Here is an 18,838-nt window from a genome sequence, read left to right as displayed (position 1 = left end):
AGCACGGATGTGCTCCAAGACAAGTTAAAATAGACTCTATTGAGAGTCCAGCGTCCTAGTCATACATGCACTGCATCTCCTTGTTACATTTCATTTTCGTCCCCACTGGCATTCTACATTAAATTCATGGAGCAAAACTTTGATATTTTCAATATTCTAGCAGTTGAGAAAAAAATAACATGAGCTCATTAGATAAAATTACATTTACATAAAGATAGCGATGTTTTTAATATGATGTGAATATGTTTTAGTGGATATTGTTTATTTAGGAGATTCAAAAAACAATGGCCGTACAACAATTGATATCAAGCTATTTGATAATAAATCTCCTATATCAAAGAGTGAAGCGTAGAATTAAATTACCAACAGCAGGAATCCCCCAGAGAGACCATCAGTCACTGGGATTTCACCATTTTCAGGTAACACCATCAACAACTTCTTATCATTGTCAGGAACTAATTACCTTTACATTATTAGGCTACAGGTGAAAATCGCCTAGGGACCTATTTTACCAGCTACCACCGTAATTTAATCATCTAAAAAAGGCACTCAGCTTCCACAGTATTTATAAATATTGATCAAAAATCAATACATAAAAAACGTGTACCTGAAATACTCTACTTGCTTTTATTCTTTTAACCGGATTAATGGGGGATTAAAAAAAAGACCTCTAGTAACCGCATACAAAACCATGTCAGGACAATTCTTTAATATTTTCATTAGCATAATTAAATCAGCATTAAAAAGGTGCCTAATCACCATTTATTTTTCTTTCTTTTCAACACCATTTCACTGGAATAACAAGAAGAGGAAATGAGTTTATAATTAAATGTGAAATTAAAAAATAAGTCAACTGGTTTCCTTTTTATATAAGTGGAGTATAACAATGGTGTGATATGAGTTGGGCAGTCTTCATCCAAATACCCAAGGTCGGATTAAGACCCAAATAGGCTTTAAGCACTTAAAAGATGTTGGTGCCCCCATATATGTAATTCAAAATACCAACAATAATAAACCACAAATAAACGCCAAGCCCGTGATTAGAGGTTTTCTGGGATTTTATAGACATCATTTTAATTGCGACGAAACAGGTAACCGAAACAGGTAACCGTACATGAAAAGACAAAAACAACTGAAAGTTCTAAATTAATTTTTAAATCAAATATTTTAAATTTGGCATCTAACAAAGCAGACATTCTGTGGTGCCCCCATTACCATGATGCCCTAATGGTTAATTCATCCCTGCTCATAACTCAAACCCTTTTCTGACATCCATAGTGCGCTAATCAAGTAGCACACAAAATCATAATTTTCTCAACATGTTGATATAGGCCCTATTTGTACAATTAAAATTATATAAATCTTGGCCGATGTTGGAATTAATTGCCTAAGTCTCAACTTTAAGGTTATAAGATTCACCTTAGGCAAGATATTACTTACCTCAAGCGGTATTCAATCGAGAAAGTTAAGGAAACCTTTCCAAATATTTCCATAGCATTTTATCAAAGTTGCTAGGCACTCTTTTTTGTTAAAGAGTAGAATTGGCTATATCAATCGTCTGCTTTTCGATGAACAACACGTGTTCACCATACTGTCAGTTTCCAACAAACAAAAACGTAAAGGGAATGTCCGTTATGAGAGAGAGAGAGAGAGAGAGAGAGAGAGGAGGGAGATTGAACCAAATATTTCTTCATAAACATTAGGTACCTTTATCCAGCATTTGAATACGGAAGTTCCCCTAAAGTAAAATGCGCGCAAAACTGATAAATTTTCTCCAGGATGCTTCTCGGAGGTATGGATATAATTGGGAAAAAAATGGAAAACGGATTAAAAATCGCGAAACTGTTCGGGGGGCTTTCCCTCTGGCCCGGTACGATTCTCAGACCCCCAATCTAACTACTTGCGATCTTTAGGTCCATTGTTTGGAACATCCAGCGGCAACTTCAAAACCACACTAGATCATCGTTACAAGATTTCTGTTTTAGGTTGTTTCCTATTCACAGTACCCAGATATATTTATATTTTTTGTCTTTTAAATTACTATAGATTATGTTTACTGATGTGCCGAGTAACAGCTTTGTAGTATGACCTTGTTGATGGTAATTTGTCATAAAGTCGTTTTTAAGGGATATAGTTTTATATTACCAATTTTAAATGAAACAAAAAAACAATGGTTGTTTTTAATCTTCGAGAAATTAATTGATGGCCATTGTAGGTGCATCTCCACAAAATGTGAAAGGAACGTGCGTCTGTAAACAGATGGTTTGACATACCCTCAAACATATAAGCCTACAGAAAGTGGGCTAATGAAATGGAATGAAATGCGGTTTAACGTCCTACTGTTCTGCTCCGAACTGGGCTAATGACGACGGGCATACGCCATACAGTGTACTATGAGGGAAATTTTGCCCGGACAGCGGCACTACGGCCTACTCTTATATCGAATTCCAACTGTCAAGGGGTCTTTTACGTGCACGCCAATGTGTACATGGAACCTCGGTTTTTGTCCCACCCGAACGACCAGACAGCTGTCCTTGTCAGGCCCTCCGTCCTGCATCAATGACAAGGGGGAACCACGCCGGAAAATCTGGACGAACCTTCTCAGCCAATGCAGGGATCGAACACCCGGGCCGACCTCCAGGCTAGCGAACCAGCGTCTTACCCACTTAGCCATCGTGATCCTACAGAAACAATACATTAAACTAATAAATTAATTATACAAGAATGATTTTGGTATTTTAATTAACGATAACATTAAATCCTTTTCCGCAAAAAAAAAAATCTAATAATTTATAATTGTCAAATAATTATCACGTTGGTGTTAATCAAGGTGACTAAGATAAATGACAATGGACGTCTAGATCAGCCCAACTCCACGGGATTGACAACAGAATGATAAACTACAATGTAGCATATGCCCATTTCCCTACTTGAACTGGGTCGTTTAATCACATTAAATTAATAATATATGATGTAATTTCTTCAGGTATTTGAGCTGTAAGAGATGGCATGAATAATGAAGGTCCTCTCTTGATTAGTCTTCTAGCAAGCTATACAAACGCTAATGAAGTTTCACCAAAAAAATAAGTGCTTTGGAGGTTTTTATAGACCTTTCATTGATTTTGTTGGGTTAATTAATGCCTGTAATAGATTGTGTCGGATAGGTAATTAAGGTAGAGGTGTTGTTGTTGCATATATCAGATTAAATTACCTGGGAATCTAGCCCTTCTTTCGTCTCCACATTAATATTTAACTATAGGCGTTGATGGCGTATATCTAGATTATGAATATAAATTACATTTTTATCAGAAATAAATGGCTTCACAAGAGGCAAAGATTTTTATCTGATTGATATTTTCGATATCGGCACAATAAATATAGACAATACGATGGCATCTATATATTATACAAGAGTATGGCACCTTGACTACATAATATTAACTGCGCCAACCTTTTGATCGTATATAATGTTACCATTCAAAGAAACCTTCTTGAGCCTTGAGTATAGGGTCTACATTTTTATTATATAATGTAATAATTTAGAACAACAATTCAAACCATTCCATTTGCATAATTCTTTAAGTAGGCTAATAAAATTAATGAAACGCGGACCCAGTGGCAGCGAGCTTGGATGGTTATTCAATCAAAAAGGGGTTACTTGGTTCGTGTCACCGGAGTGAGTTGAAAATTAAACTTGTTCAGGGCCCTTATTCACGAAAACTTAAACTAAGATACAATCGCAATTTTAAGAAATACTGCAATTCGATTGGCTGACCAGTAAAATCAATTTGCATATATCCAATTTGCATATTGGTCAGCTAATCGAATTGCAGTATTTCTTAAAATTTCGATTGTATCTTAGTTTACGTTTTCGTGAATAAGGGCCCTGGGCTGGAGTGTTTTTTTGGTTTAGAATTAGATAGTCTTATATTTTTTTACCTAATATTCAAGAACAGTTAATTGTGTTTAAGGGAGGTGGGGTATCGATCTGAATAAATTATTTATTAATGGTGGTACTGTTGATTTGTAAAGTCGACTTTAAATCTTTATTCGGGCTTTAAAGTAAATCCAAGTTTGTGTTCAAGTAAGTATAAGTAAGTTAGATGGGATAATAGGAATGAAGAAAGGGTGTGATTTATTAGAAAGGCAATAATCGTTTTTAAAGATCATCTTAATCCCCAATCTCAAATACCCCATTGGCTATCTACACGAGCTTCTTCACCGGATTTCAAAGATGTACTTAGCAAGTAAAAGAGATTAGGCCGCTATCTTCTAAGGGATTAAACATCAATTTTTTTGTTTGTGAAGTGTAATCACAAAATAATTTGTCACTGAATGTTTCTTGTAAGCCATAGAGATGATCATGCCATAAATCACAGAAAGGGGGATTTCTTCAATTTGGCCAATTTCTGTATTGTTCAATAGTGTTCTTTATAAAGTTAATTATATGAATGATAACACTGCCATACCACATAATATCTACTCTCTGTAGGCCTAAACTGCCATTCTTCCTATGACTTTTTGTTTATAAAAAAGCTCCTAATCCTCTGAAAAGGTTTCTGACATTTTGACCAAATTAATCAGATTATAAAAAAATGGGAGCAAAGGAGGTTTGTGACAGTTAAAATTATCCACCTGAATTCACAAACACGGTTTAACATATGTTCTGGTATATAATTGAGGACAGAAAACAGAGGGACAGCAAATGACAATGCGATCATACGTCTAATTGGACTTAACCAGTTCCAAAAACATCTGTCCTAGAAACACACTCCATACGGTAGCATACTTACAAATGAATAGATCCCAACAACGTCTATTGTACCTTATGACAGGTCTTGAGTATTATCGGAGTTTGATATGCTCTTGATGTTCTGAGTGAGTTGAGACCAACATTAACCGCTAATAAACTCGATTTTAATAATCCAGCATTGTATGTTGAAGTTGCATTCTTCCCACACTTTAATACAGACATTACTATAATGCATCTGTCAAAATATAATTTTATTTGTAAATAATTTTATAAATAAAGATGTGATAGGAAGCTACACATTAATGTTCTGAGTCCAATATGCAGGATTATCGTAAATAATTTAAAGTGCCATGAATAGACAGCATGTCTCCTATGTGTTTTAATCCTCATGCTGTTATATGAAAAAATGTACTTCCCCTACCGTTGTTGTTGGATCGAAATGAACTCAGAAGCACGAACGCATGGGGTGTCCTCAACGGTTTGGTGGCTGGAGGAAATTTAGGGGTTTTCGCCTGCCCAGTGCAGTTGATGCATATATAGACCTAATAGGAAACGGGATCAAAAACGCAAATATCGGGGTGGGGGTGAGGGTATTGGCTATTGCATGATAAATATTTGGTTCCTTATGAAGCTTTGTGGGGCGCATCAAAGGCGTAAAAGATGAGTTATCAATGGTAACCAGAATGTATATAATTTTAGGTAACAGTGTGCTAAAAAATGCAAAATTGTCTTGGAGCCCAAGGCCCGTAACCATTATGAAATGATTGTCGACCATTAAAAAAATAAATATATACATTGTCCGTCAATTTTACAGCACCCCTGAAAACACTCCCCGTCCCCCTCGTTGCTCTGAGCTAGTTACGGCCACGTGTAGGCTTCGGTGAGTAAAGTGTCTCTCACACTCTGCCGTGTAGGCCTACCGTGTGCCACCGTGCGCGAAAATGTCTGCGGACGGTGGAGAACGACGAGGGCACACGGTGGTTCGTTATCAAAGCGGGCAACACGTTAATAGGGCGTTGGCGCTTATTTACACCCGGTGGGACCCGGCGAAAGTTTTGGGCATGTTCAAAACTTTGGCCGGCTGGCACCGGCCACAAGAACGCTGCAAGAGGACGGTGTTGAACGGTATGAGGACGGTATGAATACGTTATGAAAACGGTCACACTGTATGAACACGTTCACAACACGCTCATAAACAGTTACAGAACGGTGATGAACGGGCAAAAAAAATCCACCGTCTGCAACGGGTTGTAAGCGGGTTGTGAACGTGTCATGGTCGTATTGATACCGGGGACTCGCTCACAGGACGCTCCGAGCGGTAAGGGGACGCTAAGTGACTGGTAGGTGGCTGCTACAAACCCGGTGCACACGTTCGAGACCCGGTATGGGCCCGGTATGGAAACGGCCGAAATTTTCAACAAAAGTCAATCTGGGCGGTGAAGACGGTAGAAGCACGTTCAACACCCGGTATGCGCCCAGTGACAACGGTCAGAAGATGGCAACGAAACGGTGAAAAGATTAATTTTTTTTTGCGGCCGGGGACAAGTTCGCTCAAAACCCAACGTTTTTAATAGCCCGGCAGGTGGACGGTAGGCCTACACGGCAGAGTGTGAGAGCGCCATAAGGCGCTCGCTCGCTACGTAGGTTGTACAGGGGTTGGCCGAGACGCCTCCTCGGGATTTTCCCGCCTGGTTTCTCCTTATCGGTGCTGCAGGACGGGACGTCGAACAAGAAACATCGTCCATTTGAATGTAATCTAACTGGTTTACTCGCGAACTTCGGAACTACGGTCATTTGGTTTGGCGCTTCCTTCTAAGCTGGCTCTATTGGTGTATCGTTACAAAATCTTGCGTTGTATCAATGGATTAAAGTAGCTAAGTCTCTAACTCAATATCATCCAAAATCTTCGACATTGAATACACGAATTATTTGTCAATTTAAATCAACATTGATGTCATGATCTCACCGGGCAAAGATGGACTTCTGATATCCAATATTTAAGACAAAATAAACATTTTACGATTGATACACGAATCGTGTACCATAATGCTTTTCAGGGACTCGATAAACCAGGCTAGGCATATTGCGCAAGTCATGTCAAACGGTGAGTCCATATTCTTATCTGGAGAGCATGCGCAATAAATATTATCGGTGTATACTGGAATAACCAGACGCTAGAGTTTGCCATTCGATTGAGACTTCTGGCATCTTCGGCGAACATAACTGTTTAGAAATTACAGTAAAAACAGAAACTTTTGAATGTAAATCAGTTTAAATACATTCATATTACATTATTATATGCGTTGCGACCCATTTGTGTCAATTTCTAGGTCCCAAATATTAGCGATTTAGCCCCTTTAACAACCAAATAAATTTTACTCGAGACCCTTCACTTGACAATTAATATTTTGGTAAACATGTCCAAAAATTACGATTGTAATAGTAAGAGACCAGTATACGACTAGACCTATATGTTCATTTTATACATCGCATATATCTATTTCTATAGGATGTAAAAAAAATATCGCGCGTAAAAGAGGATTTAAAAAATGATGAAAATGAAATCAATGCTTACAAAAATCACGAATCTGAATGTTTTCAAATGTTATTGTTTCGTAATTCTTGGTGATATTGTATATTTTCGGTTTCGATTCCCCGGTTGTACGTGACAAGGAGTAGGGTCGCCTGTCCAACTTCGTGTGTTTTCGCTCTGGGTTCTCCGGTTTCCCCACACAGCTAAAACTCCCTACACACAAGCAAATTATTGAAATAAAATTGAAATATGTGTTAGTCGCGAAATGACCTAGTTAGTGTCGAGTGGACGTTAAACTCCATTTCTCTCTCTTGTATATTTTTATTCTGTTTCGGGATAAACGCGACAAACCCAAATTGGAGAATTGTGTGAAGGGAGATAACCCTCTTCTAAAATTGGTCCAAATTATTTTTTCTTAAACATTTTATAATGATATTCCCTATATTTGGTGCACCCCTGAGAAAAATTCATAATATACACAAGTACTCTTTATACAATATAATGATGATTGGAATCAGACACAATCTCTTAATTTTTCTTTCCAAAAATATTTACCAATCAATCTCATGTTATTTGGTGTGGCATTATGAGGTTGACCATTGAAATTTTGCGATATACATTGTATACAGATTTGAAATGAAATGAAGTTTAACGTCCCACTCCGACAGGGCTAAAGAAGACCTGCATGCCAATCTACATGTATATATAGGCCATCGGTTTTTTATCCCACCCAAACGACTAGACAACTGTCCTTGTCAGACCCTCTGTCCTGCAGCAATGACAAGGGGAAACCAAGTCGGTTTTCGAACGACGAGACAGCTGTCCTTGATGCAGATTTGAAATAGTATAGTGTAAACATACTAGAGTAGGAGCCCAGGGGGTCAACCTAGCTGAAAAGTGTACCAATTTTCTCCTATATGGTATCAATGTATGTATATCTGGTATCATCAGAATGTAAGTCTGCCGGGTTTCTGGTGGTGGGTGTGGTATTCCACGCCCAAAATGCCAAGCCCCCCAACTAGTCTAGATTAGCTCAAAAGTGTACCACATGAAAATCGCACAGCAATGTACCGTACATATTCAGGTATTACAAAAACACTCTTGACGGATATTTCTAGTGGTGGGGTACCCCTGACAGAGCTATGTAATTGCTAGACATTTGTAGTGATGGAGTATCCCTGACAAAGAGTTATCTAATTTCCAGACCAAAGCTAGGTTAGATTAGCTGAAATCTGTACCACCTAAAACAGCTTTGGAGTTGTTCAGTACCACCACAGGAATCATGAATGACCACTGCCAGACAGTTTGTGCGGTGGGTTGCCTCTAACAGACACGCCCAAAATAACACGACCCCCAACTAGGATAAATTAGTCGGCACTGTTCCTGTGGTCCAACATATTAAAAATTATGCCAGGATGCATAGAATACTAATACCTAGCACATATGGAAGAGGCGATAAACTGCGGTTGTAGGAACAATTTTATTTTTCAGCCCCATAAAATGTTTTTTGCCCAAAAATCAAATTCTTGCAATCGCAGTTTATGGCCTCTTCCATACGTGCTAGGTATAAGAATCCTACGCATCCTGGCTAAAAAATCTAATTTTTTAGAACACGGGAACAGTGTCTGCGAAGCTAGCCTAGTTGGGGTAACCCACCACAGAAACTGTCTGGCAGTGGTCATTCATGACTCTTGTGGTGGTACTGAACAACTCCAAAGCTGTTTTAGGTGGTACAGATTTCAGCTAATCTAGCCTAGCTTTGGTCTGGAAATTAGATAACTCTTTGTCAGGGATACTCCATCACTACAAATGTCTAGCAATTACATAGCTCTGTCAGGGGTACCCCACCACTAGAAATATCCGTGTTTTTGTAATACCTGAATATGTACGGTACATTGCTGTGCGATTTTCATGTGGTACACTTTTGAACTAATCTAGACTAGTTGGGAGGCATGACATTTTGGGCGTGGAATACCACAACCACCACCAGAAACCCGTCAGACTTACATTCTGATGATACCAGATATACATACATTGATACCATATAGGAGAAAATTGGTACACTTTTCAGCTAGGTTGACCCCCTGGGCTCCCGGTCTATACAAGCATCCGCCTAACATCACTGTAACCAACCTCATTGCTATGTTATCCCTCTACCTCTGAACCAAGAATACTCACCAAAACCCGAATAGTCAATTCAACTCATCTTCTTGGATTCTTGACTAATATCCCCCCGCAAAATTGACCAATTACATATTTTAATATTTGTTTTTTTAGAACCAGTTTTCCGTAACTAGTCATATCTTTTTTTCTCATATTCTTCTTTGTAATCATATATTTCTATAATACCATCAGTCAATGAGACAAATCCACCAAACGTGTGCAAGTTGTGGCAAACAGATTAAATATTGCGAACTGATCCACAGTAAATATTTGATCGACCACTTCTCAGAAAGAAGGCTTTCGCATTATCAAATAAGAAATAATGATGAAACTAGTGTACACTGTATAAAGGGAGATAACTCCTTTTATCTTTTTTGAAAACTTGGATTGCAGACACAAAATATCTTATCACTGAATATTCGCTAGGCCGCTACAATCACTGATAAGGATGACATCGATGCAACACTTAATGAGCTAAAAATATTAACTATTTTCCTCCAACAAATTAAATTCTAAAACATTTTTTTTTAATGTATTAGAAAAATTAAAATAAAGACATTTGAAGTATTTGTACGTAAAAATTATTTCTTATTTAGTGTAAATGGGTATTAAAATGAGTAAAAGGCACCATTCCGCCCGAACCAGTAGCGTCTTATGTAAACAATGCACACGCCATTGAGCCACGTGATGTGACATACGTGTTGATGGCAGTCATCTTTTACAGAGATATTAGAAGATTTTCGTAATCCTCTGTGAAACAGATTGGCAAATAGCATGATGATGTGTATTAATGGTTACAACAGACACTTTTAAATTCTACCAAATTTGTTTTATTTTATTTTATATTGAATCAGAAAAAAATCCATTTAAGAATATAATGACCAAGAAAACAGCACAAGATTACCAGTTCAAATGTTACGCTATATATACATGTATGTATGTCATTTATAATTTCTCTTTTTTTTCTTTTTTTTTCTCATGTTTTTTTATTACAACAAAAACAGGTAGTTTTACAAGTCTTCTGGTTAAATTAACTCAAATTAGCACTCCCTCATTGACTTGGTTCAAAATAAAATTATCACTTTTGATTATATATAGTTTTGAAATAACAATATGTTCAAAATTGTATGTCTGTAGATAAATCCAATACTGAGATATAACTGACTATGTGTTCATAAACTTCAGTTTAATCCAAAAAAAAAAAAAAAAGTGAACATTTGGTTCAATTTTATTTCATTAATTCACTTGCGCATAGGCATCTTTAGCAGTGGGAAGAAACTAGGTTGGACAGGCGATCCTACTCCTTGTAACGTAGAAGCTTGTATCGAAACCATGTCGCTTGACTCAATGACAGACCTTATGATCTAAAGCGCATGTGTTAGACCATTCGGTCACCCCCCACCCCCCTTTTGGTAAAATACAAATGATACAATATTGGACTGGAATCATGACCAGGACAGCAATATGTAGTGTTTCCCCACTAACAGAAGGGCGTGAGTATGCTGCAATTCTATATCAACTGTCTAACGATTCCTGAAAATGTTGACATTTAACAAGTCACATTCAAGAATGAAGAACTAGTAAAGTCCATTATCCATATCTAGATATGGTTCATAATTGACTCTAATAAGCTTGATGTGATTATGTGTCTATAAACAGACTATTTTAATACATTAAATCAGATTACTAATAATATGATTTCATCTATTTAAGTATGGATCATAAGCAATTTTGTTTGAATAAATGTCTGGACAGATTAGCTCTATAATAACAACGATCATACACAAGAAAGACAATATAATATTTTATGAGGTTATAAAATCTCAGCAATAACGTAAATTATACAATAAGAAAAGATAAATAGCTTCGGTGATCCCATATTACGATTCAACTTCTGAAAATTAAACAATGCTTTAATATTTTTAATTCAACCATTTTCCGATTGTAGCAATTTTTTTAAATTTCTTGGGGTATTTTTCCAAAGAAAGTCAATATTTTTCATTACTAAAACCAAAACCGTATTCTTAAAATATGTAATGAAAAATTTGAACTATATGACATCCCCCCCAATAGGTCTATATACATGGGGCTTAAATAAACAGGAATAAAATTGAAACACCATTCACACACAATATTAATCAATAATTATAATTACTAATATGAAATAGATCCAACATTATTAAACAAATATTAAAGAGTAACAAAATAAAATAACCCTACATTTACAACCCAAAAAAAAAGAAAAAATTTACCAAAAATGAATTTTATATATCAATATAATAATCAGAAATTGTTAATGATTCATAAAAATAATTTTTAAAATTGCAATATTTCGCTTTTACTACTGAATTTTCTACTTCAAAAACTGTTTTGTTTTGTGTGAATGTTTTTTTACCATATTTTTCAAAAAATTATTAATATCAGTTTGTAACAAATACTGAAAAATTCAGAATATTTATCTTTCATTGTTTACAATTTATTTTGTGTTTATTGAAACACGTATTTCTTTCATTTACTTCAATATTTTATATTGAAGATGTTTCACGTTGGACTTCAGGTAATGTAAACAATGTTCCACAAATTTGTCCATTTATTTAAGTTCTAAACCTTATTTCTCCATTAAACACATTCCTTAGATCTGAAAAAGAATAATTTAAAACATAATTTACTTCTTAATAGTAACAAACACTTAGATAAATGTTTACCATGACTGCCAATAAAACAATCCAACCCAGGCTCTACAGTTTGTAACCACTTGAAAAATGATACAATGCAATTCAATCATACATCACAAATATAAATACACACATACTCTGTGATAAGTTTCAATAGATTTAACAGACAGATCAGTGAACTTACGTCATCAATTTCATCATCATCTCCATCAAAATCATCAAAGGTAATATGGTCATCTGGATCAGGCTCCCATTGGTTCTCATTGATTTTGGCTGAAATAAAAATAATCAGTATTATTATACAGATACATTTAAATATATATATATATCAGCATAGTGAACGGCACACTAAGAAAATACGAAAAATCATGTGATCCCAATTGAGTATTCACTGGTGTCTACTGGTACGTTCATAGCTGTGTTTTCTTTATTTAGTTTGAGTCATTCTATGTTTCTATGACTAGTCTCTGTCTATGGTTGTATGCCGTCTGACTTACCATGTTTTTTTTTTTGTTTTTTGCAAAAATTAAATATTTTTCATATATTTAGCCAGGTGTGCCGCTATTTTTTTCATGTGTTCCAAGGTGTGCCGTTGGCAAAAAAGGTTGAGAACCACTGGCATAGATCATGAAAATGAAATCATCAGCAGTTTATCACACAGGTAAAAAATATCTTGCATATGAAAAGCAAAGTATTGCCTTAATTTTATACACCAATGACAAAGTCTTTTTGAGTCAGTAATAATAATGTGCCCATTTATAAAGAGAAATGAAATGAAATGAAATGGAGTTTAACGTCCTACTTTTCTGCTCCTAACCTGGGCTAATGAAGACGGGCATATGCCATACAGTGTGCTATGAGGGAAATTTTGCCCGGACAGCGGCACTACGGCCTACTCTTATATCGAATTCCAACTGCCAAGGGATCTTTTACGTGCACGCCAATGTGTACACGGGACCTCGGTTTTTCGTCCCATCCGAACAACTAGACAACTTTCCTTGTCAGCCCCTCCGTCCTGCATCACTGACAAGGGAGAACCATGCCGGAAAATCTGGATGTTCTTTCTCGGCCAATGCAGGGATCGAACACCCGACCTCCAGGCTAGCGAGCTAGCGTCTTACCCACTTAGCCACGTGATCCCCCATTTATAAAGAGAAAAAGAAATGGAGTTTAACATCCAATGGACAGAAACTAGGTCATTTTGGGAGTAACATATGGTTCAATTTTACTTCAATAATTCACTTACGCGTAGGGGTCTTTAGCAGTGGGAAGAAACGGGAAAAAACTCGCGAGACAGAACAGACGACTCTACTCCTTGTCACGTACAACCGGGGAATCGAAACCACGCCAGTTGACTCAATGACAGATCTTACGATAATGCATGCATGTGTTAACCATTCAGCCATCCATCGTCCCCAAATCTATTTATTAAGCACTATATCCACAAAACGTGCTCACGGTGCATAATACACTAGTCTCTAATAATGTAATTCAAACAGATAAGTTCTCAAGTCAGATTTGAATTTATTAAGTTAAGAATTCTGTGATGATTTTATGGTAGTTTGTTCCATTTTGTAGATGAAGCGACTTTTGGAAAGAGCGACCACTAAACATCTTTAATTTTCAATGAGGAACACAAAGTTTTTTCTGATTAACTGATCGTAACTGTCTAGATGAAATGTAAAATTTTAAGGGATCGCACAGGTATGGGGTGACCCCCAAAAAACAAATCCTACAAAGGTCCAGCAATCCACAAAGAGGAATGTGTTCGAATAATTGACAATTTTGCACGTCATATGTAAATTTGTCTCCAACACCGCGGAGGTCATTTGGGGCATATTTTTGAAAGACTGAAGTTTAATTCCAGCAAATTTCAAAGATTGTAGGATTTAATAAAATTTTTATGGGTTCTGTTTTTTTGGGATTACCCTGTACTTCAGAGCACTTCCATTCAGACACAGACAGACAAGAGACAATATTTTGAAATCGATCCTGGCTTGAACAGACAAGCGATGTAGTTTTTACATAATAATAATATCAACAATTAATCTACTCACTAGATTCAGGAAGTTCTCCATACGCCTTTAAGTTTCTGGCTTCATCAGGGGTGAATTTCAATATGACATCTGCTTTTGTGTCTTGATAGTCTCGAAGACCCAGTAATATGATATCACCCGTGTTTATCCACACCTGAAATAGTCACACATGTCAATCAAAATATAGATGAACTAATCCAGACAACTACATCTATAATACTAAATGCAGACTTTGGTGTACCATACAAATGTAATTTCTTTAGATCAAACATGTCAAGTAGAATAGCAATGTAAGAGCTGGTCCCACATATAAACACTCTTCTACAATGAAGACATCTACGTCATATACCAACCCAGAATAACAGGACAGTTGAAGAAGGGTGGGCTGGGGTGTGCACGGTCAGACAGACCTAGCATGTTCTAAACACTAGTCTTCTCAGAGTAGAAGGATAGTGGAGAAAACCATTCTACAATCTGATTAAAATACATTTTTGTTTCATTTTTTTTTTATACTTTTCATGGTCTACACTGTTCATGAAGATCTGACATGTTGTAGTGGAAGAGCGGCTTTTGACTCTAATGAGGGTTTAACGACACAAACTATGTCATTTTGGGACTAACATATGGTTAAATTTCATTTCAATAATTTGCTTGTGCGTAGGGGTCTTTAACAGTGGGAGGAAACCGGGGGGACCTGGAGAAAATGCACGAGGTTGGACAGGCGACCCTACTCCTTGTCCTGTACATCCAGGGAATAAAAACCACATCTGTTGACTCAATAACAGACCTTAAGATACAACGCATACGCGGTAACCATTCGGCCACCCAACCCCCAGACGTCAAAGAACTAAAGTACTACTACATCCGAACACCTGATTACAGCACTAAAATGAAAAGTTTGGACTTAAATTGCAATAAGTAATTTCCCAATTTTCAATACCTTTATAAAATGTTATACATGTACCTTCTTCCTTAACTTTCCTCGAATATGACAAAGTCTTTTATTGCCATCAAAACACATTGCCTCTAATCGTCCATTTCCTAACATTTTGGTGACTTGAGCATACTCTACAAGACAATTCAACGAAAAGAATATAAACATTGTTACATGCAAGACAATAACACTGTAACCTGGGTATCATTTAATCTTGTGTATTTAGCACTAATTTTTTCACATTCATTCAATATCAAATTGTGAAAGAAATTAGTGCTAGATACACAAGATTAAATGATACCCGGGTTACAGTATAAAACATGACAGTGTGACCAAGGTTTCCACTTCAAAATTTTGACTATTGTTGGTCCATTTTGATAATACCTGGAAACTCTGGGAATCAATTTTGTATATCATGTCTACAATTTATAGTATGTGTTTTTACCACATTGTTAATCATGAGCTTACATGGTACCTCAGTCCTTCATGTTCATAAAATTGTGCTGGAGCCACAAAAAGCTCTAGACAATTTCAACTAGGAGAAAAAAGCTCCCGTAAAACAAAACTTTTCTTAATTATATTGCAAGAGTAATTCCACATTTTCCTGAATTAAGGAGAGCCAAATTGTATTTATGTTTTAGTTGTGTTTTATATTTGGTGAATATGGTAGCATCAGAATTATCATCATGGAAACTGATAGCTCGAATGTATGCAGTTTAAAAATAAAAGAAAAACTGAAAGTAGTTTATTGATCTCACAATTTAGGAGAGCGATTTAGCTAATATGTAGGAGTCTTTAATGACTTGCTCGGAGGAAAGTCGATGTGTGTTGAGAGGAGCAAGAGCGAATGCGCACCTTAAACATGAAGGACTGGTATCTGTAGGTGTGTACCAATCTGTAGAGGTTGTGGATAATTATAATTACGGATGCATGTATGTGGTGGAGATCAATAATGGTCATGTCTTGACATATTATTATAATATATACGATGTCTCGACATATTATTATAATATATACGTTGTGTGACAATTTATGTCTGACTGTCAGACACAAATTATCACACAACGTATATTATAATATTAAAGTTGTGCACTAATTTGTACTTGACAATGTTTGTGCCAGGTGCCTTAGGTCCAGACATAACCATTACTGACCTCCGCCACATAGCTGTAACTATAATTATCCAAAACCTGTACACACGGCCGACATGGAACCCACAGCCCGACATCTGTAACCAGCTGCTTACATGTCCAGGCTTGATAACAATCATGTCTGAAAATTGGATCGGCTAAAATATGTTAGGCTTAATGAATGTAAGTTCCCCAATGGGTCCCAAGCCATTTTTTTCAATTTTTAAAACAATCATACCAGACGAGCATATATGAATGAGCTGAAATCCATGGATCAACCTTGTTCCATCATGCCAAACACTTCATATGTCATACAACTCTGTCAAGTGAGCCCAAGGCCCAAGGAATATCCTTGTTGTATCCTTATGTTGTATTTACATGTATTAATAAATTCATTTCCATAAAATATGTACATATTAAATTCATGTTCAGATACATAATCATGATATAGACAGGGCAGGTACACAGACGATTGCAATAGCTGCATTAAAAGATTAATGAATACCTTGTCCATCCTCTTTAAATACCAATTCTCGCTTTTCTTTTTCATTTTCATTCTTTCCTCTTCTCCTATTCTTTCCTCCCTTTCCTACATAAAAATAAAGATGCCAGATATTAAAGTACTGTGATAAAGAATTTTATGATTTAAAATATTTATCAAATTCTATACTGATGATTTCTTTTAAAGTTTTAGGTCAGGCAATGAAATTTCATCCAAACAATACTAATCTGAATTGTTCGATGTTGGCAGAAGATCATCAAAGAATTTACTTAGGCTTCAATATGTATGGTAATGGCCAGTAAGTAACGTAAAATACATTCTTAAAATGGATACTTCCTCTATCAAGTTACATGTAGGTGACAAACATGGATTCTAAAAATAGATTGGGCTTGGGTATTTCCTCGAGAATACAATGTTTTGAGAGGGATTTGAAGCAAATGAAATGAAATGAAATGGGGTTTAACGTCCTACTGTTCTGCTTCTAACCTGGGCTAATGAAGACGGGGGGATTTGAAGCAAATTTTTGATAGATTAGTTATCTTAAATATGTTTTTAGTCTAAATATAACATCAAATCACCCAGTTTATACACGGGAAGGCATCTTACAGAGATTCAACTTTCACAATATTGTAACTTCGCCACTCTTCGGCAAAGACTTCACATGTCATAATGGAGGGTAAATGTTATGTATATTACAAGAATTACGGGCATTATTGTAGTACAGTCTACGTAATCACACCCTGTCAAATTTTCTTGATTCGACTTCTAATACAGACAAAATAATTATCATACAAATAAAGAAGGAAATTGGAATATAAAATTTGTAACGCCAATGATTGATTTGAATGAATGACTGAAATCATGACATACGGATGTCGGATAATAACAAAAAGCTATGGCTACTTACCCTTATTCTTAGGCATTTTATAATATAATTAGAAACTAGATTACTTTATACGAAACAATATAGTCAGATAATCTAAATCAACAATCTCGTGATCAATAAACAGAAGAACTTTAGATCGCACTTCTAAAATAAAACTAAATTTCACACGGATTTCGACATGTGTGGCAAGCGGCGCATGCGTGTGCGGAAGTAGTCGTAGTCACTAAGTCTCTAAATAGTTCTATCCACGGAGAGTATGCTGCTCGGACCAATATGTTTTTGATGAATTGTTATGACATGAGTTGAGAATAGTAGATTTGGGTGGATTTGGATAATTCGTGCTACCGGCTATTGTTGATGAAGCACATCAAAGGAAAAAGTAATTAAATTTTAATTAGAGTGATTTGAGTAAGTGTCAAAGCGTTGATAATTATGACAACTTTTGTTCTACAGTGTCAAAGCATTGATAATTATGACAACTGTTGTTCCACAGGCACATCTGTTAATAACGTTGTGTAATATATTTTGGGGGGACAAAATAATAAAACCAAAGAGGCAAAAATAGTTGGTTGATCTTTTCAATTAAAAGTCTATAGTTCCGCATGTTCAAGTTTTGAAATTTTAAATAAAACAGTTTTCATGGGACTCGAGTGGATTTCTATTTATCAAGACCCTGAAGAAGTAAAAAAAATAAATAAATAAATAAAATGGTTTGCCCGAAACATTGTGATGACACAGTTGTAATTCAAGGTTATGTGTTTTGGGTACTTTGAAGTTGCTTAATTCCCGGGCTACAATAGCAGAAACACGCATTTTCAAAATTTTCTCTGGGAACGCGAGGCCCCTCATACCCCGCGACGATTAATTGGTTGTTTGGGATTCCGAAATATAAGGCACCCAATTTAGGCTTTCTTCACAGGCTGGAATAGCGGAAAACGCGTTACACCAACCATATATATTTATCGTTGATGTTAACGTATACAATTTCAAACACCGTCTTTTGTATATTATATATTATTATTGGTATACTTTATTCACCAAGGAAGTTACTCAAATATCTATTTTACTTTTACACATGTGACGGATAAGGAACATAAAAGGTCTATGACTATTCATTTCATCGTGCAAACCAGTGAGGTTACGATAGAAACAGATGTTAATACAACCGTCTTAATACTATGTTCCCACTATCAGGATTCACGCCAGGAAAACCCGTTTGCGGCCGT

At 36.1% G+C, this 18,838-nt stretch overlaps 1 protein-coding gene across 1 annotated transcript; it reads right to left on the bottom strand.

Annotated features, from left to right (window-relative positions):
• Positions 1-10,256: 10,256 nt before the first annotated feature.
• LOC126812065 (eukaryotic translation initiation factor 1A, X-chromosomal) lies at positions 10,257-17,811 on the bottom strand. The gene is made up of 6 exons (XM_050538240.2): positions 17,634-17,811; positions 16,730-16,813; positions 15,125-15,228; positions 14,182-14,314; positions 12,309-12,397; positions 10,257-12,087 (listed from the first exon to the last, which is right to left on the bottom strand). Exons 1-6 carry the CDS (start codon positions 17,647-17,649, stop codon positions 12,082-12,084), a joined length of 432 nt encoding a protein of 143 aa, XP_050394197.1. The 5' UTR covers positions 17,650-17,811; the 3' UTR covers positions 10,257-12,081.
• Positions 17,812-18,838: the final 1,027 nt, after the last annotated feature.

The sequence above is a fragment of the Patella vulgata genome, chromosome 2, assembly GCF_932274485.2.
Source record: "Patella vulgata chromosome 2, xgPatVulg1.2, whole genome shotgun sequence".
Classification (NCBI taxonomy): domain Eukaryota; kingdom Metazoa; phylum Mollusca; class Gastropoda; family Patellidae; genus Patella; species Patella vulgata.
The sequence above is the reverse complement of the archived record's forward strand: the minus strand, read 5'-3'. Positions and strand labels throughout refer to the sequence as shown.